This window comes from Dasypus novemcinctus, chromosome 13 (genome assembly GCF_030445035.2).
Source record: "Dasypus novemcinctus isolate mDasNov1 chromosome 13, mDasNov1.1.hap2, whole genome shotgun sequence".
NCBI lineage: Eukaryota > Metazoa > Chordata > Mammalia > Cingulata > Dasypodidae > Dasypus > Dasypus novemcinctus.
In genome coordinates, this window is record NC_080685.1 from 19277048 (window position 1) to 19303600 (window position 26553).

The 26553-nt window shown below is 37.6% G+C and overlaps 1 protein-coding gene and 1 long non-coding RNA gene across 7 annotated transcripts in view; one reads left to right on the forward strand and one right to left on the reverse strand.

Annotated features, from left to right (window-relative positions):
- The window catches only part of TTC13 (tetratricopeptide repeat domain 13), an 84112-nt gene that overhangs the window by 41586 nt on the left and 15973 nt on the right, over window positions 1-26553 (forward strand). For all 6 annotated transcript variants that reach the window (XM_004467089.4, XM_004467090.4, XM_004467091.4 and 3 more), the window contains 10 exons: window positions 2623-2739; window positions 3704-3814; window positions 9360-9442; window positions 11913-12054; window positions 12334-12508; window positions 14424-14580; window positions 22044-22174; window positions 22734-22866; window positions 23469-23561; window positions 26367-26450. In XM_004467089.4, coding sequence (XP_004467146.1) covers window positions 2623-2739; window positions 3704-3814; window positions 9360-9442; window positions 11913-12054; window positions 12334-12508; window positions 14424-14580; window positions 22044-22174; window positions 22734-22866; window positions 23469-23561; window positions 26367-26450 — 1226 coding nt within the window. The remainder of the gene's footprint in view (window positions 1-2622; window positions 2740-3703; window positions 3815-9359; window positions 9443-11912; window positions 12055-12333; window positions 12509-14423; window positions 14581-22043; window positions 22175-22733; window positions 22867-23468; window positions 23562-26366; window positions 26451-26553) is intronic.
- The window catches only part of LOC111766222 (uncharacterized), a 30202-nt gene continuing 27360 nt past the window's right edge, over window positions 23712-26553 (reverse strand). The window contains exon 3 of the long non-coding RNA XR_002798320.3: window positions 23712-23851. This is a non-coding gene — a long non-coding RNA (uncharacterized lncRNA). The remainder of the gene's footprint in view (window positions 23852-26553) is intronic.

Below are 26553 nucleotides of genomic sequence, written 5' to 3' on the forward strand. Positions count from 1 at the left end.
TATTAATTTATCACTTGTAAAGCTCCCTTGTACCATTGTGTTTTCTTACATAAGTAATTAATGCCTTTAAACATATTGAAATTACTAGAAAACTCTGGATCTAGCAATACTCCTGGTCTAGCTTATAACAGTAATACTAAGTATTAAAATAAGCATTTGTGACAGGTAGTTGTATTACTTCTATCAATGTTCTTTGAAAAATATATCACATGATATATATTTTTAAATGTGGCATACTTTAGCAAAACTAATGCGACAGTTTGGTCAAAATGAAATTTATAGCCTGTAGAAGCATTCATTCCCCTGCTCTGTGTGTGTGTTCATGTATAATTCTTGTGAGATATACCTAACTACATAGATACTCAGATCAGGGAGGCAAGCTTTATAACCAGACTTACAGAGAGCTTGTGACTGGAGATAGAGGCAGAGTGGTAAAATATCATTAAAATACATGTGATTCTTGCTAGAGTAGGGACTACGAAGAGACACTTCTTAAGGAACAGAAGAAGCACAGCCTGCTGAGTTTTGACAGGAGGTTGGTGGTTGGGGAGAGAGGTGTGGGGAGTGTTTGTGCCTGAGATGATGCCAGAGCTGGATGAAATCCTGAGATATTCAGAACAAAGAAGGAGTGTGTGCAAAAGCACTCCTTTTAATGGTTTTTTAAAAATTGAAATGTGTTATTTTACCATTTTCATAAAATAATAGTAAGCTATCCGTGTTTCATGTGGTATTTATTTTACTACATATTTAACCTTAATAATTGTTTTGGGATTTTTGTTAACATGTTCAGTCTGAGTGAAAACTTATCTTCTAGTCATCTGATATGGTATGATTTCATAGTTGGACTAAAGAAAAACATGACCTCTTTTTTCTCTTTTGAAGGCGAAAGCTAGCAAGTAAAAGAAGTACTAAGTGTTTCATCATTTTAAAATTAATTTGTAATGTTTTCTCAAAATTATAATGTCTTAAATTATAGTTCATTTTCTTAAAGTGAATTTTATGTTTTGTTGGGATTTGGTTTTTTGAATAAAATTCTTCCTCAATGATATAATTCATAATCATTTTGGATTGTAACTGCTAAGCCTCAAGTGACTGTAATTTGTTAATTACCGTACAAGAGAATTGGTGGTTATTTCGACCATCGTTGCTCTCAAGAATGAGTACTGGTACTTCTTCCCTCCATTACTCTGATGTTATGTTAAAACGTTATGATAAATCATGGATTTATTAAGTATACCTAGAAATATCACTTACAGACTTAGGAGGTTTTTAAATTTTGCATATCTAATAAAAAACTAATTGTGAAATGGTATTGAAAAGTTAACATACAAGTAACCAGTAGAGTAAATTTGAAGTATCTTAAAAATGTATGGTTTTGTTTCCCTTTTCTGGCATTATTGGGCCATAGTGGAACTACGTAATGACTTTTCCAGCTAATTATGGCCTGCCGTTTATATATGTCAGCAATTATTTTATGAGAAATCTTTAGTTTCATGCTTTGTGAAATAGTCTGTATTTAATTAATGTAATTTTAGGGACTTATCAGACATGTTGATAATGATTGAGTTATGTGCCTAGGGGTTACTAAACTAGTAAAGAGGTTTTTCCTTCCAAAATACCATCCTGGATCACTGCTTTTTTATTTCTTAGGCATACTTTTTTTTTTTTTTCTTTTTTTTTGGCAGTACCAGGGATTGAACCCTGGACCCTGTACATGGGAAGCAGGCGCTTAACCATTCGAACTACATTCTCCCCCCCCGCCCCCAGGATACTTTTTAATTCTGCTGCTTTCCTCTTTTTTGAGCTGCCATTCTTACCACTGATGAGGTGCATGCTTGGATCCTCTCTCTCTTTTGCTGATTATAAGCTCCTGCAGAGTAGGAAGCCAGTTACTGAACTTGATAGAAATGATCTACATTGTGAAATATAAAATTTAACAAAATCAACCCTTATATAAGGACTTTGTTAGAATAGAGTAATTAGGTTTGATTGCATGAATAATGATAGCCATATTGGTTATTCTTAAGTCTTTTTGGTTTACTTTTGCATTCTCACCTGCCTTCTCTTCATGTTGACTGAATATGACTGCTGAATAAAAAGAGATTTTCCAAGCAGGCTTGTAGGTATTTTCCAACCATGGTTAATGAGTTAAGAATTGTTAATATAAAAGGCTTACAAAACACCTGGAAACTTAGAAGTTGTCGTTCAGCATTTACTACCATAGAGAATATAGCTAAAGACCATGAACCCTAATTGAGGTCCAACAATTTGGTTTAGTGGTTGAGAGTTATCTTCCAGATTAATTTTGACAGTTTTGTTTAGCTGTTTGTAAGGCCAAATTTTGAAGGCAAATTATAAATCAAGGAAAAAATGAAGCATCTGTTTTAACTCAAAACATGAAATCATGACAAGGCAGTTACTATAGTTGTGGTTCATCAGTCTTTTCCTTGACTGGACAAAGAAGACAAATGGCATCTTAGTTTGTTTATGTTGAACTCAGTGCTGAGGGAGTTATTTTATGAGTGGAATGTGGTGAAGTGGAATTGAAAAATTGAAAACATTGGCAGTTTTAGGGTTGATTATTAGAGTTTTTCTCCCTAATTACATGTTTTGGATTTATAGATTCTGTCCCCTCTGGGACGAATTAACGAAGCAGTGAATGACCTCACTAAAGCTATTCAGCTTCAGCCCTCAGCGCGGCTATACAGACATCGAGGGACCCTCTATTTCATATCAGAGGTGAGGTATTTTGGCCTTGAAACATTTCTTTTCATGATGATAAGGATTTCACTTTTCCTTCTACGTCAGAAAGCTGCTATTTGATAGATTTAGGTTTTGGGCTGTTTAGTAATATGTTTGTAATACAAAACAGTTCTGAAAGCATTTTCTTTAGCTGAAATTAAAACTGATGGGGATATGTTAAGAACTAAGACCATATTTTCTTGCTTGAGCTGTTAGCCATAACTCATTCTGGACTCGGGTTTAAAAAAATTTTTTTCTAAAGAAGAAAAAAGAAATTTGGTTCACAAATTGTACTTCAGCCTTTCTTGCAGATGTCACCATAGGGAAGCAGGTTTGCGTGTTACGATGTGATTAGTAAACTTAGAGGGACAGTTTAAACCTCTTTGGGTATCACAACCCAAGAAGCATAATCCGAGCTAACACAGTGACCAGAATGTAGCTTCTCTAAGTGACCCAGATTTTGAAAGGTTATCTTTTATCATCACAGTGGTGTTTTATGATTGCCACAATTATTTTTGTGGGTATACAGTAATTTTAATGGAAAAAACTTCTATTGCAGAAGAAAATAGAGCAAAAATCTCAGTGTAGCACATTTTAAGTTTGATCTAATGGAATAATTATTTTTAAAATAGTCAGTGTAATAAATGCTAGTATCAAAAAAATTTGGAAGTTAACTCTAGCAGATTATTTTGATAGTATTTGAATATTCTTTTTGTAACTGAGACAAAATGCTTAAATTAAACCTTTGTGAGTTTTTTCATCAATTTCCTGAGAAAAACAACTGTTTCAACAAGCAATGTAAACATTCAACTACTATTTACAGTTATGAAATGTTTTCTTTAAAGTCAAAAAGGGCACGGAATGAATTGGGATTCTTTTTTATTTTTTTTCTACCAATCAAAAGTAGGAAATGTCCAAATATCTAATGTATGCTGCTTTTTTTCCACTCTACTTTTTGTAGGACTATGCAACAGCCCATGAAGACTTTCAGCAGTCCTTAGAACTGAACAAAAATCAACCTATAGCTATGCTATACAAAGGTTTAACTTTCTTTCACAGAGGACTTTTGAAGGTGAAAGTGTTGATAATATGTGTAAAATAAAATGATTCTCCTTTTCTTTGGTGGTTGGGAAGAATTTAGTGGAATTTAGTTTGGCATGTTTTAAACCATGTTCAAATGTCTCATTGGTTCATTTTAGAAAGTAGTTTGAATCAACATATTTATTGAGCTCCTACTATTTGCTAGGCACTTGGAGGAAGTTGCATAAAGGGAGAAGACAAAAGGATCATAAGGGGGAGAGATAACACTTAACACTCCTAAAGTATGTAGTTTACAAAGCCTTTCTCCACATGTAATTTATCATATGATAAATACACTAAGAGTAATATAAGCAAAATGCTTTTGAAACAGAAAAAAGATTCATTTAAACTATGGATTTAGAGAAACTTCCAAAGAACAAATGGACTTTGTCCTGGTCCTTGAAGGCTGAATAGGATTATGTAGGTGGAGGTGGGGGAATAAAGGCCCTTACAGAGGAGAAAGCTGAGATATGATGCATGTGTGGGGTGGTATGAGTTTAAGGGAAACGAGACTGGAAAGCTGGTTGAGGGCAGGTCTAAAATGTCTAGAGCACTGTGCTAAGGATTTTTGCCTTTAATTTATAGATCATGGTGGCGGGGGTAGCTGTCAAATAAAGGTTTGGAGAAAATACATAGTGCAGACCAGATCTGTAATTTAGGATTCGATTCTGAGAATATGGTGACTGACGAGATTACAGACAGAGACACTGATGAGAATTTGTAGTATTCTCTAAGTCAGAGGTGATAAGGCTGCAGGAATAAAAAAGGAACAAGTTGAGAGACATTTCTGAGATAAATCATGTTAATCTACTTGAGGCCCAACTGACTTTGGGAAGAACAGGCAGAGCAAAACAGGAAAGGAGTTGTCTCAGCTGACTGAAAGTTTGGGGTAAACGTGACCTCTCCACCATATCCCTTTCTTCTGCTCTGGTGCTTTATCTCAACATTTTCTAGTTGTGTTGAGAACCTACTTGAAGTAGGGTTGTGCCAGGAGCAAAGGGGAGACAGGAACATGGCTGAGAGCTTGAGAGCAGGAGCTGTGGGTGTTTCATTTCTGTTTCCTCAGTGTCTCATGATGCCCAGCACTTAGTAGGTGCTTTAATGCAGGATCCATTGAAACTAACTAAAGACAGAATCGCGTAAGAGCTTAATGTATTCAGCCTGCAAGCATAGGAGAAAAACAATCCTGACTCTGAGAAGAAGGTTGCACTTAATGTGAACTCTAAGAAGAATTTCAGTAGCACATTACGGGGAAGGATTGGATACTCTGGCTGAAAGAACATGCATTTCATTCTTGAAAATAGTTCTGAGGACTTCAAGGATCTGACAAACATCTTATATTTGGTGGGTGGGATTAGGGTTTATTGCATGTTGTGACTCGATGTTAAGGACAGTGCATGTCACATAGTAGGTGCTCAATAAGTATTAGTGAAATAAATGAATTTCAAGGACAGAGTCTTGAATTTGGAGTTGGAAGGTCTTGGTTTGAGCTCCAGCTCTGAACCTTAGTAACTGTACTGCTGGATGAGTTACTTACACTCTTTCAGCCTCTCCTTCCACATTTGTAAAAGTAGAGATGATTTTGCTCTCTGCCTCTTGAAGTTATTGTGAGGATTAAATAAAATGATGTATGTAAAAATTACTTTGTACACTGTACACATGAATCAAGTATTAATTACTATAGATTATTTTACATGCAAAAATTTGTTTTATAATCTTAAAAAAAATAATTCCTATCTCACTAAAACCCAAACCCCCAAAATTTTGTGAATTCTATTTCATACGCCTCACAACCCTTTTACAAATTAATGCAGAGTAGTCCTAATAAAAACTTTCTCTTTCACATCAAGATTCAGACTGGCAGCCATAGGCTTTGAGAGCAGATTTCTTAAAATGTGCTTTGAGTGGCTGCCAGATGAGCTTTTCCAATTTATTTCATATCTGCCTTCTGTTCTTCTTTCATGGTCGTAACTTTTTTTCCATAAATTAAAAAAAAAAATCAACATTGCCGTACTGTATTTAAAGTCCATCCCTTGATTATATCCCAGAGGAGTAAAGATTTAAAACACAAAATAACCCAACCCATCAGTATTAAGAATTTAAACCTATCTTTTAAAGCAAACAAATGTGAAGAAATTATTTCACTCTTAACTTTATTACCATAAAGCCACATTTAAGCACATGGGTAGGGCCCTTTGGATTATTTGGAAATGAGAGTTTTAAGAGAAGAGCTGTAACAGAGACACTAACTGCAAAAAGGACACAGGCTAAAATTCAGTCTGTGTGTGATGAGAACCTAGAATAGTGCTTTCGTTTTCTGAGCATTAGATGCTCAAACCAATCTCACCAAATTGTTTGGTCCATTATCCTTTTCACCATGCTCATAAACATGGCATCAACATGTATAATAGATGGGAACTTTTTCTTTGCATTTTATAGATCCGCTGTCTGAGGAGGTCAGAGTGTTTACGTATTGTCTCATTCATCCCAACGGCATCCCCATGAAGTAGAGAAGGAGCAGAGGGTGTCCCTGTTACACAGATTGGAAACTGAGTCAGTGGTGAAATGGATTAATTGAATTAATGAATTTAGTTCAGATATCTCTATTTCTCTCGTTAACTGTAGAGACAATTTAATGGACCAATGCCTTTGAGTTATCTTTATGTCCTAAAGGTGGTCTCTCCGGGTCATTAATTTAAAAATTAAGTGAATGATTGCTTGTTTACTTTTTTGATACAATAAATTAGAATCGTATTAGGAATTTTACATTACAAATTTCACAAGCATCCAAATCAATAGCTATATCAGAAATGTTGAATTTTCTTAGGAAAAGCCAACAAGTAAAAGCTTTTTGATAGATCAAAAATATTGGATTTTCTTAGGAAAAACCAATACATAAAAGCTTTTTGATGGAATTCCATCTGCATGTTGTAGGGATATTTCAAAAGTTGTATATTGTAAGTGCATATTTTTTTTTCAGCTATTTAGGATGACCTTTCTTTGGGAATTATCTGAGATGATTCTCTTAGTTATAATGACAAGCTCCAGAGTTCTGGCTTCCCACACATCTAGTAAAAGATGTTGACGTCAAGCAGCGATAGGCGCATTTGCCGTGCAAGGGAATTCACAGCCCGTTCATATGCTCAGAGACTGATTCATTCAAAACATAGTTTCTTTTTTCCCAATGGCTTTAAAATCTTTGTCCCCTCTTTGGCAGAATGAGGTAGAGAGCTGTGCACTGATTAGACAGGAACCCTGAAACCAAAGGCTCTTAAAAGCTGAAGAGAAATCAGACTTGAAGAACTGTGGCGTCCAAGCATGCTGTAAGTGGCGTGGGCAGCAGATGCCTGCTGGGCAGCTCCATCCAGATGTCCACACACACTCAGACTCTGACCGTGCCCCAAGCTGAATCCATGTCCTCCCACCCCCCCATCCCAGCCTGCAGCTGCTCTTTCTCCTGTCTTCCCCTAGATTGAGTCAATGCTCTTGACAACTTGTCTCTTCAGCCGGAAGGCTTTCTCCTTTTTCCTCCCTCACCCCTTATCCCTAAGCGGCACCAAAGTTTCTGTCTTTGTTTGCCTTTAGAAATGGCTCCTGGACTTGTCCCTTCTTCCTCTCCTCAGAGACATTTCCTCAGTTTGCACTTTTGACCGCAGCAGCCTCCGGCCTGGGCTCCCGGTCTCCACCCTGTCCCTCTTCAGCCTGTCCTCTCTGGGGCCTAAATTCCCGAGGTGGCTGGCCTGCTTCCAGGCACCCAGTGCTCCGTGCTCACAGACAGCGCCCCCGCCAGCTTCCCACACGAGCCTCGCCACACATCTTTTCCCCCTCCCGTGCCCCCTGCACTCCTGCCCCACCAGCCGTGCCTTCCTTGCCCTCGTACCCTGGGCCATTGCATGACCCCATTTCCTCTCCCCGAATGCCCTCTTCACCCAGCAAATTCCTTTTCATTCTCTAAGACCCACCTCAGGCATCTTTCTGCGTAAAGTCTTTTCTGATATCCCCAGGCTAAGTTAGTTGTTTCTTTCTCTTTATTCCCAGAGACTTTTGCTCATATCTCTGTTATAGCCCTTGATTTGTATTATGATAGTATACTTGGCTTTCTACGTAGTCTATGAGTTCTTAGAGGACAGAGATAATGACTTGCTCATCTTATATCCCCTCTACCTTACACTGTCCCTGCCACATAGTAGGCGCTCAATACATGTTTGTTGAATTAAGGGTTTAATCGTATAAATCCTAAAAACGCAAGGCTATTAAGTGACAGCAGGAAACTTTAATAATGGTTTTTAAAAATTCTTAACTGTTAGAACGTATTCATTCACATCTTTCTACCAAACAATAGATATTCAGTATTATTACGTAATAAGTAAGTGGTTTTCCCCATTTTTGTCTCTGAAGAGTTTGAAAGCTAGCTAGCTTCTCTTGCCCTGCTGCTCCACCCAAAGGAAAATCAAGATGCAGGGAATGATTTTTTTTTTTTAAAGAATCGGTATTGTACCATTTTAGCAAAACTATTTTGCTTACCAAGTCATTAAATATTTATTGAGTGCCTACCATGTGCAAAGCATAGAACATCTTTAGTAGTTTTTTCCTTTGAATTTTCTAATCTGGTATGAAACTGTCTACCACAGAAGTTTTAAAGTGAAGTCTCTTTCATTAAAGCTTTTAGAGATCTTGATACTCTGTAGCAGATAATTTAGTAAGATGTATCTTTTCCTTAGGGAATGTGTGAGTTGTCTTCATAATTTTGTATTAGAGCAAATAATGAAATCATAAAGAAAAGTATGTTCAATAATGGGTTAAGCCCTAGAGTGTTTATTATTAAACCAAATGATAACATTTTATTAAGACTTTTCATATCTAAAGTTCCACAGTAGCAAGTGCACCATGGGTTTCCTAAGCTGGCAGGCTGAAGACTAGTGCCTGAGCAGCGGTTCTTACTTCATTACAGACCTGGGCTTAGGCTAACAGAAGTTATGCCCCAAATGTCCCAACCATAAGGTTTTTGTTCTCCTTTGTTTTACTGTTTTGTTTTTTTCTGTTAGATCCCATGATCCTTCAGATAGCCAATGTAGGAGCTTTTTGCTTGTTTTATAAGCAGTTGTATATTTTGTCTCTCTTATTGGTTCAGTTTTAATAAAATAGCAGCATTTACTTTAAGCACAGCTATTAGCATTATAGAGAGCTTCTGGGCTTATTTCCTTTCCATAGGACCTTTAATAATTAAGTAAATAGGAATATGAAGGTCATGCCATTAATATTCAAAGTCCTAGTGAAGTAGACAATGAGAAGCTGTTTTCCCATTTTGAAAGGGAAAAACTTAAGGATTTGTTATTTTTCATAGTTGACTATTGAAATCAAATTCTCCTGACTCATAGTTTATGACTCTTTCCACCTCACTTTTTTTTTAAGTTTTCCTATTAAAAAAATACCTGCTAGAGACCTTGTATAATATATATTTAAGTCCTTAGTAATTTAAGTGAAAACCAGTTCTAACAGTTATGTAAATTAAATCATTTTCTATATACTTTTTTCAGGAAGCTATTGAATCCTTCAAAGAGGCTTTGAAGCAGAAAGTTGATTTTATTGATGCATATAAAAGTCTGGGACAGGCCTATAGGTAAGTAAAGTATTAATGGTTAGGGTAGGAGAGAGGGTAAAGAGTGAGAAGACACTATAGCCTCACAGTTGATAATGATATTTAAAAAGAATTTATATTTCTTAACCATAAGAGATGGTCATTCTGAATTGCATAGGCATTTGTCTTCTTCTTCTGGGATCTTCTCTGGAATATAGAAAGAATCATGGGTCAGAGGATGTCACGATGCATATTATCATCTCCTTAAATAACCTTCATATCATATATATTGACCTAGAAAATGTTAGTCCTTCAAGGGTTATTGTTTTGAATAATGGCATTATAAGCTATTGGGTTATTGAACCTGCTGCTGCTTTTTATTTTTTATTTTTATTTATTTTTAAAGTTTATTTCTCTCCCCTTCCACCCCCCACCCCATTGTCTCCTCTCTGTGTCCATTCGCTGTGTGTTCTTCTGTGTCTACTTGCATTCTTGTCAGCGGCACCGGGAGTCTGTGTCTCTTTTTGTTGCTTCATCTTGCTGTGTCAGCTCTCTGTGTGTGCGGTGCCATTCCTGGGCAGGCTGCGCATTTTTTGTGTGGGCTGGCTCTCTGTATGGGGTGCACTCCTTGCGTGTGGGGCCCCCCTACGTGGGGACACCCCTGTGTGGCACAGCATTCCTTGCACACATTTGCTGCTGCTTTTTAAAGCCATCCCTAGGGTATTCCTCACATCACTGTGGTCTGTCTGAATGATCCTAGAATAAAGGAATGAGAAAGTTATGATTATAAGGTAGCTCTATTAGGAATGAGAAGCTGTGGCTAGAACCTGGCTTCCTGATTCTGTGCTTTGCCCAGACCAGTAAAGCTATCCTCACTTGATGTTAAAACAAAACAAAATTTTAATCTACTTAAGCTCTCATCTGGCAAAGGAGAGGGAATAAAAGGAGCCAGTGTTTCAAGAGGAGAGAGACTGAGTTCTGGTCCTGGCTCACGCATTCAGCAGGCGTGTTTCAGGCATGTTTCCTTAACTTCCCTGAGCTTCAGGTTTCTCCTCTGTAGAAGGTACCATAATACAGAACCATGAAACAGAAGAGACAGTAATTGAAATTCTCTTCAAAACCCTGGCAGGTACCTTATTTGGCAGAAGTTTGGTTCAGAAGCTTAACTGTTTAACTGATGTGATAGTTTGAGAAGCTCTCATATTAACTTGGGGAGAGTTTGGATTTGTTTTGGGTTTAGGGAGTGATATTTATTTATCCTCCCTGTCTCACAGAACTGTTCGGAATAGAAATTGAAAGTGGGTTTAAGAGCGCCTCATAAAAAGTAAAATGCTGTACAACCGTAGACTAATATATTTTTTAAAATATGCATCATTTATATTAAATACACTGTTGAACCAGTCGTCATTTTTAATCCTGGTCTGAGTTTCTCAAACACAGAAGCCTTTTTAGTACAGTATCCAAGTTTCCCTGCCTTCCCATTCTGCTATATATTTTGTAATACACACACAAGACTCACTAATTTTATATAGTTTTCTGTGACCCCAGCTAACATAAACTCTCTGATCCACTATTCCTTACAGATAATTGATGCTTGGAGTGGGCCTCGCAGACCAAAATGCTGCCTTTCACAGTTCAGTAGCTTGTGAAAGGTTATGGTCTGTGTTGATCTTGGAGGGTGTTGCTCAACTCCTCCTCCTGGAATGTTGGTTGATATTTAACACTGAAGGCAAATACTGAGCTTATACATGCCCTTCTCAAATTTTCTTAATGCTCTTTCTGTATTGTCATATAAGATGTAGTAAAATATGAATTAGGGACACAACCTGGATCCCTGAAATAGTGTTTAGTGATTATTGCTATGAGAGCATTGAGTGTTCCTTAAACTAGAAAAATAAATCTTAGTCTGAATTTTAAAAAGAAAGAATGCATTATTTACAGAAAAATTGACTTGTAGGACATTTTGAAGGCACTTCAAGGCTTCACAGAAATTTTAATATATGAAGGAAGACTTGATTAGTAACAGCCATTTCCATTCTGGAATGAGCACAATTCAAAAATATACCTCTTTTTCTCAGAATTAAGTGAAAAGCTGCATTTTCAGAAAAATACAATTTTAAACCTATAAATTTGGTTCATAATAATGAATCTCTGTATGACTAATACATATATACTGCCTTTTAAAGGGAAGAAATATGTTTACACACTGTGTTTTAGGGATTAAAGCCCATTATGAATTGGAGGAAGGGATTTGAGTAAGAATTTGCCTTTGGGAATCTATAAATTAATTTTCTCCAAAGAATTTCAAGAACTGTTTGGTTCCTATAATTTGGTAAGATTTAAAAGTAATAAGTGGATTGTGAGATGTTAAAGGATATGTAGCTATAAGGTGGTAATGTAAAAAAGGGAGCACCTGAATCAAAGTATCTTTTTCATATGCTAGACCATGATTCTTATGGATAACATCTTCTGTATGTTTACGCTGTGTTCATAACTGTTATTAAATACTTAGAGAACTGGGCAATTTTGAAGCAGCCACTGAGAGCTTTCAAAAGGCACTATTGCTCAACCAGAATCATGTACAGACTCTCCAGCTTCGGGGAATGATGCTGTATCACCACGGCAGCTTACAGGAAGCCCTTAACAACTTTAAGGTAAGCATCTATAAATGAGAAGCACCATAACTCGAGTTCTTGCCTTATTTTTTGACAGGTTTAGTGCAATGGATAGAGAGTGGGCCAACAGTAGTGTTGATATTTTAACAGCAATAACAACAAATCATTGCTTTGTCTTATAGACCATTTTAGAGAGTATATCTTTGTTCTGATTTAACCTGGAGGGAAAACTTTAATTTCAGAAAAAAAGAATAATGTTGAGAAGTTTTCTTAAACTATACTGATACTCATACTTCATTTTCTCCTTTCATGCCTCAGCGGTGTCTGCAGCTAGAGCCCTACAATGAAGTATGCCAGTATATGAAAGGACTCAGCCACGTTGCAATGGGACAGTTTTATGAAGGAATTAAAGCACAAACTAAAGTCATGTTAAATGATCCTCTCCCTGGTCAGAAGGCTAGCCCAGAGTATCTTAAAGTGAAGTATCTCCGAGGTAAGTCAAAACTGCAGAACCATTGAGTTTTAATGTTCAAAGCTGTAGGAATCCTATTGCTTGACTCTCTTATATTCCATATGAGACAGCCGAGTCTCAGAGGGGTTAGGTAACTTGCCCACAGCCACCCTTTGGTTAGTGGTGATTCCTGAACTAGACAGAGGCCAGTGCTTTCTCTACCACTTTCTACATTTTTGCTTTCTAAAGTTAGAAAATTTTTTACTTTGAAGTTAGAGAATATTTTGAATTGAATCATCTGCTTTCCATGTCTCGTCATGTGTAGTCTTACTCAAAGATATAAGAATGACAGAAAAGTAATCTTTTATAAGGTCTTTACTATTAAAATGTGACCTTGGCATCTTTGGCCTGTAATTCTCCATATCAGAATTCTCGAATTTCTGAGAAATTAAATTGGGATAAGAAGATAACAGGGAAACGGACTTTGGCCCAGTGGTTAGGGCGTCCGTCTACCATATGGGAGGTCCGCGGTTCAAACCCTGGGCCTCCTTGGCCCGTGTGGAGCTGGCCATGCGCAGTGCTGATGCGCGCAAGGAGTGCCGTGCCACGCAAGGGTGTCCCCCGCGTGGGGGAGCCCCACGCGCAAGGAGTGCGCCCGTGAGGAAAGCCACCCAGCGTGAAAAGAAAGAGCAGCCTGCCCAGGAATGGTGCCACCCACACTTCCCGTGCCGCTGATGACAACAGAAGCGGACAAAGAAACAAGACGCAGCAAATAGACACCAAGAACAGACAACCAGGGGAGGGGGGGAAATTAAATAAATAAATAAATCTTTAAAAAAAAAAAAAAAAGAAGATAAATCTTTAAGGAGTTTTCCTTTTATATATAATGTAATCTTACTTTTTCTCTACCGTACATGAAGGATGTTTTTGTTTTCCTTATACAGCCTACATATTTACTTCCATTACTAGTCTTTTACTGTCTTTAGCCCTCTGTGTCAGTAAATTCCAACAGAAAAATAATGCAAGTGATGCATGTAATTTTAAATTTCTAGTAGCCACATTAAAAAAGTAGAAACAAACAGGTGAAATTAATTTTAGGAATGTGTTTTATTTAATCCAAACTATCCCAAAGTTTAGTCCAATGTGTAATTAATGTAAAAACACCATTAATGAGATATTTTACATTATTTTTTGGTACAAAGTCTTTGAAATCTGGAATATACTTTATACTTATGGTACATCACAATTTGGATTCTAACTTTCATTGGTACTCCATCTGATTTTAGATTTCATAAAACTTATAGTTCAAAAAGTAGATTCATATATGTAAGTTCAAAACATAGTGAAGTTTTCTAATTGAATTGTGTGGCAGTTTTAAAGTTTAATTAAAATTAAAAAAAATTTTAAATTCAATCTCTCAATTATACTAACCACATTTTAAGTATTTAGTAGATATGTGGCTAGTGGCTACCTATTGGATAGCACACCACTTTACCCTAAATTACAATTCCCATTTTTTCCTGGTTTAGTAGAACTAAGCTACTTATAATCTACAAACTGAACAGTGGACTTTTCTTCACTGCTTCTATAGGGTCAGTTAGGGCTGTGGTTACACCTAATCTGTCCATTTATCACTTGACAGAAAATCAGGTTCTGTCTGACACTGAACTTGGACTCTCAGGCTCTGGAAGTAAAAAGTGAGCTCTTTGGTGTGGTTCACAGGAAGGTGATTAAAATTAAGCCAAAGTAGAACAGATTGACTGGTTTGTGTTTTCACCCTTGCAGCTCAAACTAGTGGCTGGTTTCCTTGTTATCATATGATAGTGATTTATTAAAATTTGGAATCGCCTTAAAAAATTCCTGTAACTAATAAATAATTTTTTACAAAGTATCTGTGTAGTGGCTAGCCATAAAAAAATGTTTCTTTAGCAGTATTTGAGATACTTCCTATCTGCAGAGTATTCTCGATATCTTCATGCACACCTTGATACCCCCCTTACGGAATATAACATTGATGTGGATCTGCCTGGCAGCTTTAAGGACCACTGGGCAAAAAATCTCCCTTTTCTTATAGAAGACTATGAAGAGCAGCCAGGTTTGCAACCCCACATAAAGTAAGTGCATGAAATGATTTTATTTTTCAAGATTGAAATATCATTGTGATAATTCTCAATCAATAAATTGTATTCTGTACATGTTTTTTTTGGAAGTTGATATGTTTGCAGATATTTCTTTTGGTTTATGAGGTATCTTGAAACTTACCTTTGAATATTATCTTTCCTTCTGGCCTGGTCTTCCCTGCTAATTTTGAGCAATCTTCAAAATTTCAAATGTTATTAAACTCCTTGGTAGTCTTTGATAAGCATTATTCTCTTAAAACCTTTAAAACTAACATTTTGGCAGTTGGAAACTGCTGGGCTATTGCTGTAATGTTGAGAAACAGATATGCTAAAGGGCTATTCCACTACAAATTTTATCTAGAAGAAATTATTAGATCTGGAATAAAAATCAAATCCTGGGAGTCTAGCAGTACATTAAAAATTAAGGGAAATAGCTGAAGATCAACCCCCTCAACCTCTTAAAAGAAAAACCGAGGAGGGATTTTCAAACTAGAATGGTGAATGATAAGCACATTTATAAGGCAGGGATTTGCCCTGACAATAAATGTACACAACTCTTCTGTTGGAATGCCCAAGATAGGTTTGCTGATCTGTGAAGGGGCTTAAGTGGTCACATATTGGATGCACTTTCAAGATCTCAGCAGAAGCAAATGTAAATCCTTTTTGGTAGGAAAGCATTGCCAATTTGGGCCTCCAGTGTTCTCACAGGTTAAAATCATTAGTATGAGAATTCAGAAACCAAGATCACCAAACCTGTATGTAAAAATCACCAGAAAAAACAGGTATAGACCCTCAAGGATTTAAGATTTTGGTATGGTTCAAAACAGATTCTAAAGTAACTCCAAACCAAATTTTTAAAGAAATTAAAGACAAAAGTTAAAAAAAAAAAAACAGCGCAATTAACAAGATGCATTAAAAAAATAATTAAAAGTTTTAGAAATAGAAAATATAATCATTAAAATAAAGAATTCAAGGAAACAGATTTGGCCCAATGGATAGGGCGTCCACCTACCACATGGAAGGTCCAAGGTTCAAACCCAGGGCCTCCTGACCCATGTGATGAGCTGGCCCACGTGCAGTGCTGCTGCGCGCAAGGAGTGCCATGCCACGCAAAGGTGTCCCCCGCCTAGGGGAGCCCCACGTGCAAGGAGTGCACCACATAAGGAGAGTCGCCCAGCACAAAAAAAGTGCAGCCTGCCCAGGAATAGCACCGCACATACGGAGAGCTGATGCAGCAAGATGACGCAACAAAAAACGAGACACAGATTTCGGGTGCTACTGACAAGAATCCAAGTGGACACAGAAGAACACACAGTGAATGGAAACAGAGAGCAGACAACTGGGGAAGGGGGGCAGGGAAGGAGAGAGAAATAAATAAAAAATAAATCTTAAAAAAAAATAAAGAATTCAGGGAGCAGATGTGGCTTGAGCAGTTGAGCACCTGCCTCTCACATGGGAGATCCCCGGTTCCTGGTGCCTCTGGGGGGTAGGGAAAAGCAAAACAAATGGGAAAAACCAACTCAGGGAAACCGATGTAGCTCAGTGATTGAGTGCTAGCTTCCCACATATGAGGTCCCAGGTTCAATCCCCGACTCCTGGTACCTCAAAAAAAAAAAAAAAAAAAAAAATTAATGTATAGGCTAAACCGTAGGTTAAACGTAGCTTAAAGAAAACGATAGGACTGGAAGATAGAGTAGTAGGAATTACCCAGAATGCAGTACAGAGAGCCAAAGAATTAGAAAACATGAAAGAGATTAGAAGATGTGGAAGATGGAAGGAGAAGGTCTAATGTGTTATTGAAATTTCAGAAGATTTGGCTGAGATTTTTCCAGAGATGATAAAATATAAATACACAGATTTTTTTCAAAAAGTGGAAAAAATGAAAAAAAATCTATATCTAGACACATGGTAGGTAATTGTGGAAGACCTAAGATAAAGAGGAAAATCTTAAAAGTAGGAAGAAAAGACAGGTCATTTCTTTAGGACCAATACTTGAACTTACTATAAACCTCTCAGCACCAACCATGGCAGCTAGAAGATAATATCTTTAAAGTGCTAAAAGAAAGAACTGTCAACCTAGAATTCTATATCCAGCAAAACTATCTTTTATGAATGAAAAGTATTCAAATAAAGACATTCAGAAAAACAAAACTGAATTTTCCACCAACTTGCATTTACGAAGGGAACTTCTTTTTTATGAGACTGACCTCATCTTTTTTTTTTGTCTTTATTTATTGTTACATTAAAAAAATATGAGGTCCCCATATACCCCCCACCCCCCTCACCCCACTCCTCTCCCCATAACAACCTCCTCCATCATCATGAGACATTCATTGCATTTGGTGAATACATCTCTGAGCACCGCTGCACCTCATGGTCAGTGGTCCACACCATGGCCCACACTCTCCCACAGTCCACCCAGTGGGCCGTGGGAGGACATACAATATCTGGTAACTGTCCCTGCAGCACCACCCAGGACAACTCTATGTCCCGAAAACGCCCTCGCATCACATCTCTTCCTCCCACTCCCTTCCCCCAGCAGCCACCATGGCCACTTTCTCCACACCAATGTCACATTTTCTTCAATTACTAATCACAATCGTTCATGAATAGAATATCAGTAAGTCCACTCTATTCCATACTCTATTCCTCCATCCTCTGGACCTTAGAATGGGTGTGTCCACTCCACATCTATATCAAGAGGGGACTTAGATTCCACATGGATGCTGGATACAATTCTCCTGCTTTCAGTTGTAGGCACTCTTGGCTCCCTGGTGTGGTGGTTGACCTTCTTCACCTCCATGTTAGCTGAGTGGGGTAAGTCCAATAAACCAGAGTATAGGAGTTGCAAGTCTGTTGAGGCTCAGGGCCTGGCTATCACATGGTCAGTCCAGAGATTCAGGTCACCTGGGTATACACTAAACCCCAGCACCAACTACAGATCCATTAAAAGTAACAGGAGAGGCATGTGGACAAAGATCACATCTGAGTCCAGCTCCCTCACACAGAAACACAAACTCCAAAGTAGGGCCAACTGACATGGCACTGAACTCCATCTGCCATGACCACAGAACCTGTGGGTCTCTGTAGCCCTCAGAAGAACCAATACCTGGGGTTGTATCTACTTTATCTGTCTCTGGGACTTTGCTGAGGTGTGCAAAAGGGCAAACCCTCTGATAATCTCATGGCTCTTTTTGGAGACTTATAGCCGTATAAACTCATTTGTCCTTTCCATTTCCCCCTTTTATTCAGGACAAAAAGCATTTTTAACTCCTGGTATTATATGTAGACTGAGATATTCTGCTGGTCCGACTTGACCCTTTTATTCAAGGTCATTTTCTAGTTACATCATCAGCTGGTGCTTGGTAGTAATCCCTCAGCGCCAGGGAGGCTCATCCCTGGGAGTCATGTCCCACGCTGGAGGGAAGGCAACACATTTACATACTGAGTTTGGCTTTGAGACTGGCCATATTTGAGCAACACGGAGGCTCTCAGGAGGTAACTCTTAGGCACCCTGCAGATCTAGGCCTTGTTCTCATTTCAGGTGCACAGGCTTACAAGCATAGTCATTAGTATCAAGGGCTCATTGTTGGGCCTTCCTTCTTTTTTCGTCTTTGCCATTGCACTTGGGGGATTGTTGCTGTTCTTTTAGGGACTGTGATATAGCTCCCCTGGCTAGGAATTCATCACTTCCTCAGTTGTTGTTTTTAATTGTAACCACTATGAAAATATCCAAACATTTTTATGTACCCTGGATATATGCCCTGGAGAACTCCCTGCCAACCATGTGTCCCCTGTTAATAACATCCCACACCAGTATTCCTCCCCTGCCATTGTTGAACCTCTCTGTGATCCAAAACTTCTTCAAAAATGAAGCCCAATATATTGCCAGGTTCCATCAATAGTAAAATGGAATATAGCGATGAGTTTAAAGGTTAGATATAGAATAGATATTAATTTAGAAAAATTATGGTAAAAATAAATTGGGGTATCAAAAAACTAAAAAATGCAAAACTTTGTTTGATGTTTTGCCTTCCATCACTGCAATAAGTGTTGCCCTGTATGCAAATTGGCAAGGCAACTTCTTCCGTCTTTTCCTCAGTGTCTACGTCCTTTCTTTTTTTTTTCTTTTTTCCTAATTATTAAGCTTATCTTCACAAAAGTTTTAGATAACAGTAATTCATATATACAAAATACAATACTCCCATATATCCAACATAGAACCCTTTTAAGGGAACTTCTAAAGGATATATTTAAGGAAGAAGGAAAATAACCTTAGAAGCAAGATTTGGGAAAGAAGAAGGAGTGACGAGGGAAAAAATGATAAGCATGGTAAATTGGTAAATGTAAATATGCAGTGTTTATATAAAATAACTAATTTGGGGATTATAAAAAGGACAGAACTAAATTATCAGGCAAAAATAGCAAATAAGTTGGAGGATAAAAAGAGTTAATGTATTATAAGGTCTTATTGTTTAGGAAGTTGGGTTAAATTTTGTTTGGGAAGGTGGGTTAAATATTAAATATATTCACACTTTATATATGAATATTAAAAATGCCTAGGTTAAGTGCTAAAAGGTTAGGAATAGAATGTGCACTGCTTCCATATTAGTTGAGAGGTAAAAAAAAATATGAAATACAGGGGAAAAACAAAAAATCCAAAATCAACCAGAAAAGGCATTGAGGGTGAGGGAAGCATAAAAGAGTGGGACAAATAAAAAGAAAAAATAAGAACAGCTTGAGATAAATACAGATATATCAGCAATCACTATAAATATAAATGGGCTAAATGCATTTGTTAAAAGACTGACATTGTTAGATTGGAATTAAAAAAAAAATCCAGTTGTATGCTTTTTACAAGGGACATCTAAAGCATAAGGACCCAGAAAGATTCAAAATGATGGAATAGAAAAGTGATATTAGGGAAATATGAATTAATATTAGCTATATTAATATTAATGGATTTAAAGTAAAAAAAAACATCATTAGGGATAAAGAGTACTATATAATGGCAAACAAGGTACTTGGGAATAAATCTTATAAAAATGAAAACCCTATATGAGGATAAACTTTATTTTTATTGGAAGTTACCAAAATAAAATAAATAAATGTAGAGAAACACCGTGGTCATAGATGGGAAGTTCAATAGCATCAGTACATCAGTTTGCTGCAAATTAATTATAGATTCAGTAAAATGCCATTCAAAATCTCAGCAGTTTTTGAGGAGCTTGATAAATGAATTCTTTAACTTCTGTGGAAGAATAAAGGACCAAGACTATTCAAGATATTCCTGAAGAAGAGGATGGCCCAGGCTTTGGGGGAAGTTTCCTCTTGTACCAGATAGCAAGACTTAATATAGTAATAAAGACATTATGGTATTGGTGCAGGGATAGACAAGTAGACCAAAGGAGCAGAATAGGGAGTCTAGAAGCATTTATCTAGCCTGGATAAATGGCAAAGGTAGATTATAGATGAATAGGTCTTGTCAGTAAATGAGAGTTGGACAAATTAGAGATTCAAATGGATCAAGTAAAATTGACTCTTGTGATGGTGTAAATAGAGATCCAATGTCAGGATTAAAATCTTAAATGTAACTGGAAAGATTGTTTTTTTTTTCTTTAGGGGAAAATATAAGTAAAGACTTCTGTGATTTTGAGGTAAGACATATTTCTTAATCAAGACACCCAAATCATAGTCCCTATCCAAATAGATTGATAAGTTGGATAATATTGAGCCTAAGAACTTCTGTTCATTAAGAGATACCATTTAGAGTGAAAAGACAAGGCCAAATAGGATATTTGCAACCTATATCACTTACCAAGACTTAGTTACCGGAACCTATGATTCTACAAATAAAAAAGTCAAGGAAAATCAACGAATAGAAAAATAAGCAAAACAAATAAACAAATTATAAAAGGGGCAAACATAAATGGCAAGCATATGAAAATACACTTCAATTCATAAACTAAGACTGCATGAGATACTGTTTAACACCTTTTACGTTTTGTACTAGATGAGCAAATATTAAGTCTTAATACTGGTCAGAAGGAGAATCAATAGGAACGTTTATATAATGGTAAGAGTATAAACTGCTACAACCACTTTTGGGAAACTAATCTTCTAAAATTGAACATTTGCATATCCTACAGTCTTACCAGTTCTGCTCATACTACATTCGATAGTAAACCTTATAACTTGTGCACACATGTGCTAGGAGACCTGTACAAGACTGTTAATTTGATCACATCTATAAACTAGAAATCAACCCAGTTGTCCAGCCACAGAAAAATGGATAAATATTATGTAGTCATACAGTGGGATATACAGCAGTATAAACAAATGAATTATGCAATGAGGTGGTTCTTAAAATACAATGTTCAATATTGCTTTTGTGTATGTCAATTATTACATAATTAAAAAGAAACCAGATTTCTCAGAGAGATGTATGTTCTCTACCCTACTTTTTAAGAGAAATACCAATGTGCAGGAAAGATTTAACATAGTAGGCTAGAACTGCTATCCTTGGAAAGGCCTCCTTGCAAGACTGGGCCTTTGCTGACATCTGGGAATTTGAATTTAGGGAGGATTCCCACATTCCTAAATAAGTGGCTCACTTTACCTAAAACTGTACCAATATGATTTATGCTAAACACCTGCTTTTCCTTCTGGGAGTTGAGGATTTGGGGGTACCTGCCAGGCAAGGAGAGCCTACGTGATCAGCTCCTAATAAAAGCCCTGGACATGAAGTCTCTAATGAACTCCCAGGGTTGGCAGCATTTCACACATCTTGTCACAACTTTTTGCTGAGAGCACTAAGCATGTCCTGTTTGACTCCACTGGGAAAGGGGCCCTTGAAAGCTTGAACCTCATTTCCCCTACTTCACCACTTGCTCTTTTTCTCTTTGCTGATTGTACTTGGCATCCTGTCACTGTAAGAGGTTATTGTTGTACTCACAGCTGTGTGCTGAGTCTTAATGAATTATTGAACCAGAGGGTGGTAGTTTTAGGGACTTCCTGATACAATTTATAATGTCCTTATAAAGACCTCAAGCAGGTTGGCAGCCTAACAGTTATACTTACCTATAGCACTCCAAGTCTACTTCATGTAATATACTTGGCAGAGAGTGGAACGTGGCCAGGCGGGTTGGGCTGCCTGTTGAAAAAGGCAGTCTAGGCAGGTTTGTATTACAAAGCAAATAAAGTAAGAGGTGCCTTCTGAATTGCACAATAGTTGTCATTGTTACTAACAAACATGCGATATTAATTGTACGCATACTCCCCTGAATGATTCCTTTTTACTATGTGTATGATTCAGTACAAAGTACTAAAGTAAAGATTATGTGGTCATAGATTTCTTCTTACTTTCCCAGTGGAGGAAATGATTGCTTTCCAGATGAAATTGTATTACCAAATGTCTGTCATAAAAATCCTTATCATGTATGTAATGTTTCTTCCAGAGATGTATTACATCATAATTTTGAGAGTTATATGCCTGAGGTACAAGAGCTGATTTGTGTAGCTGATCGTTTGGGATCACTGATGCAATATGAAACACCTGGTTTCCTGCCAAACAAGAGAATACACAGAGGTATTCTGGAAACTCTCTGAAAACAGAAATATTTCTGACATAACAGCAAGGCTTGTCAAACTACATTGTGCTTTTTAAAAATTATTTATAGAGTTTACTTGAACTCTGTCTGATCAGAACAGAAATGTGTAGAATCCTTCATACTGAATTCTGAAAGAAGACTGCTTCCTGCTTGTCTTTTTTGCTGTTGCTACAGTGTAAGTGTAGAATATAGATCTTAAGGCATTACTCTGTATCAGACAGCTGATCGGCAGGAGCTCTTTCCTTTCTGTAGGAGGGAGGAAGAATTTGAACCTCCATTTCTTGCTTCAGTAGAAGGCAGAGTTGGACACCGCTGTGAGGGGAGCTCTAATTTTCTCGGACAGATTTTAATTTGAATAGAGCCATTATAATGAAATGGTATCTCGGGTCTTCTTGTATTACCAGTACTTCTGATTCTTTCTTTATAGAGTTGCTCTTGAATTATCACTAAGGCTCTTTATTGAGGAAAATGTAAAGTAAGCAAAAATCAGTCTCTCTACTTACAAACTGTGTTTCCTTAATATTTCTTGTCTTTTAGCCATGGGCTTGGCAGCACTGGAAGTCATGCAAGCTCTGCAACGTACATGGACCAACTCAAAGGTTCGAATGAATGGAAAAACTCGGCTGATGCAATGGAGGGATATGTTTGACATTGCAGTAAAATGGAGAAGGTAATGTTTAAATGAAAATAAACTAGAAAGCTTACTATTGTAAAATAATGTAAATTTTCTCTAGCTAAAAGATTTTGAATCCTATTTTGCTTACTAATATTAGGCCTTATAAATTAAGTTTTCTACTCTAAAGTTAATCAGAAATTGCTCACATCTTTATTCTTTGAAAGGTACTCGACTAACTAATATACATGAAATAGGAATTGATTGTTACCATGTTTCTAGCACATTTGTGAATATTTTGGAAAAAGCGGTCTCTTTGAAAGTGCATTTGAAATGAACTTCAGTATACCAGTTCCTTCGTATTTGAAATGTGCCTGGCTAAGCAGTTACAGTTGTGGGGAGGGGGAAGGGGAGACCTTTGATGTTTATTTTCTTGAGAAAAATAATGCTCTACTAGTAAACTGTTACTGGCCTCTTAATTGATCCAATTGGAACATCTGTTTGGGATTTTCAGGTTTGTGTGCCTTATTTTTAGAAGTAATGGACTCAACAGTTGCTTTTTCCCACATTTGAAAACGTCTACATGTTTTCCTTGTAATGCTTTTGAATGTTTCTAGGTTTTTATAATATCTTCATCTTTAACAAGCTCTGTTTTATAGGATTGCTGATCCAGATCAGCCTGTGCTGTGGTTAGATCAAATGCCAGCAAGAAGTCTCAGCAGAGGTTTTAATAATCACATTAATTTAATCAGGTATGAGCCTTTTGTGCATCTTTCCAATTTTAATAGAAGTTTTATTCTAAATAAACAGGCCATGGAGACCATGAGCAATTCCATGATCTTTTCCTGCTGACTTTTTAAAATGAGAACATACAGATTCACTCTGTACCTGCAAAGACCTGCCTGCATTCCTTTCACCTACTCCAGCTGCATCAAGAAATAGAGTCCATACCATGTTCCTTCCTGGAGCTGCTTCTCTGTGTTGCAGAACTCAATTGGAGGATGGTCTGTCTGTCGCCCAGGGTGTCAGTCTTTAAGGGGTCCTAAAAAGCATCATGGAAAGGAATTAGATGGAGAACATGGCATTTACCATAACTCTTTCTAATAATGTGTTACTGAAAGAAATTCTTTTTGAAAGTCCGTTGCGGTAAATCCCTCTTTCCCCCACCCCGTGCACATACACACATAAAGGACTTGGATAAAGAACAATATTGGGGGAAGCTGACTTGGCTCAATGGATAGGGCATCCACCTACCATATGGGACGTCCAGGGTTCAAACCCAGGGCCTCCTGACCCATGTGGTGAGCTGGCCCACGCGCAGTGCTGATGCGTGCAAGGAGTGCCGTGCCATGCAGGGGTGTCCCCCGCATAGGGGAGCCCCATGCACAAGGAGTGCACCCTGTGAGGAGAGCTGCCCCACATGAAAGGAAGTTCAGCCTGCCCAGGAGTGGTGCCGCACACATAGAGAACTGATGCAACAAGATGATATAACCAAAAGAGAGACAGATTCCCAGTGACTCTGACAAGAGTACAGGCAGACACAGAAGAACACACAGCGATGGACACAGAGAACAGACAATGGGGGGAGGGGAGAGAAACAAAAATCTTTAAAAAGAAAAAAAAGCAATATTGGGTCACTAAGCTGCTTTCTAGGAAGGGTAATTCAGGTTAGCCTCAGACACTTTTGTTAAGAGCATATACACATTGAGGATACGACTGAACTGGGTACCTCTTTGCCCTTCCTTTCACATGCTTAGCCACTCTCTAAATAAATGATGAACAGATATCAAGGGTTATCAGCCTGAAAGGGGACCTGTTATTAGGCTGTCCTTTGGTAAAATTTAAATAAAATTTACAGATAGTTTATGTGACATCTAAGATGTTTCTTATTCCAGAGACATCAATCAAGAAAATATTATTCTATATAACTCTGATAATTAAGGTTGAGTTTTAATGGAAATACCATTTATATATTTATTTTTTCAATTTCTAGAAAATGAATTTTTGTATCTTGTGACTTGTATAGTCCTATCTTATAATTTGTGACATTTTGAGATATACTCCATCAACTAGCTTTTGTTGAAGGCAGCTGTCTGCCAGTCATTGTGCTTTGCTGCATGATGGTGATGTAGCAGTGAAACAGTCCCCAACTTGAAAAAGCTCACTGTCTACTGAAGAGGACAAGTAAACACCTACTTACTATACATTGTGTTAAGTGTAATGCTGGTCATGTGTACAGGATGTCATGGGAACACAGAGAAGGGCATCCTAATCCAGCCTTCCGGTGATGCCTGAGCTGTTTTAAGGATTGGAAAGAAAGAGAGGTGGGATGATTATACAGGGATCCATGAGTGAGTTAGGCATGTTCAGGAAACTGATTCATTATGACTGATTAGTTTGCAGTTAAAGGAGTATCTGGAATTAAGGCTAAAGAGCTAGGCAGAGACCAAATATAAATAACTTTAGACTCCATGCTAAGGAATGTTTCCCCCTCAAGTTGATGGAGAGCCATTCAAGGGTTTTAAGCAAAGAAGTGACTCAACAGATTTGTGCGTTAAGGTGATCACTTTGGCAGGATAGATTATAGAGGGGGCAGTGACCTTGGAGGCAAGGGAAGGAGTTAGAAAGTTATGATAATTCAGGTGAACACATGCAGAAGTTGTGGAAAATATGTGGTATGGATTGAAGGGGAAGAGATGGGTATTTAGAAGGTACAATCCGTGTCACCGGTGGTCATTTAGAAATGGGAGAGAGCATGGAATTAGATGAAAACCTTCAGATTTCTGACTCAAGTACATGGTTGTTCCCTTAAGCTGGAGAGAGCCACAGGACAAAAATTATGTGACTGTGTATTGGTGCAACTGGGGACTGCAGTGTAGTGGAGTAAATTCCTATTTGACAATTATGAACTTGAGGTTTGAGATGCTGATGGACATCCAGGGAGTGGTGCCTAGTGCACAGTTGGCTGTTTAAGTGTGACTCATCAGCATAATGGTTGTAAATGAAGTTGTGAAAGAGAAAAGATTGCCCAGAGAGTATAGAATACACGGGGGTGGGGGGGGTGGGGGGGGGTGGGGATGAGGAAAGTAATGTTTTGAGTAGGTTAGAAAAAGTGAAGATTGCTAGTGAACTGGAAAGCAAGAAAGGAAGGAGCATTAGCAGATAATGCTAGCAGGAGAACTAAGGCAAAGGAAGAAGCTATATTGCCTAAGAGTAAAGGTATGCACGAAAGGAAACAGGCTGCAAAGTCTGAACCTCATTTAAGCCCTTGGGAATTTTTCTTCCCATTTTGGTGTATCTGGAGCCTTGAAGGTAAAGGCAACAACTTGGTGCCTTTCCTATCAGGATAGGCGCCAGGATCTGACCAGCAGCCGTGCTAAGACGGTACTTAACTTCTCCCTGTCATTGACTGTGAGCAAGTGAACTTCCTATGCTTTTTTTTGCTATATTATTCTCATTATCTCTTTTCTTATTTTTTTTAAATGACCTTTGAAATGTGATATTGTTTTAAATATATTCCTTTGTAAAAAGATTCTTTTTTTTTTTTTCCTCTGCAGGGGTCAAGTGATTAACATGAGATACCTGGAATATTTTGAGAAAATACTTCATTTTATTAAAGATAGAATTCTTGTTTATCATGGGTAATTCTTCAATTTTCTCCTTCCCAGTAAAAGATTAATTTTACATATCTTACATCTGTTATATTTACCTTGAGAACTGAGCCTGACAGACTAAACAAAATGC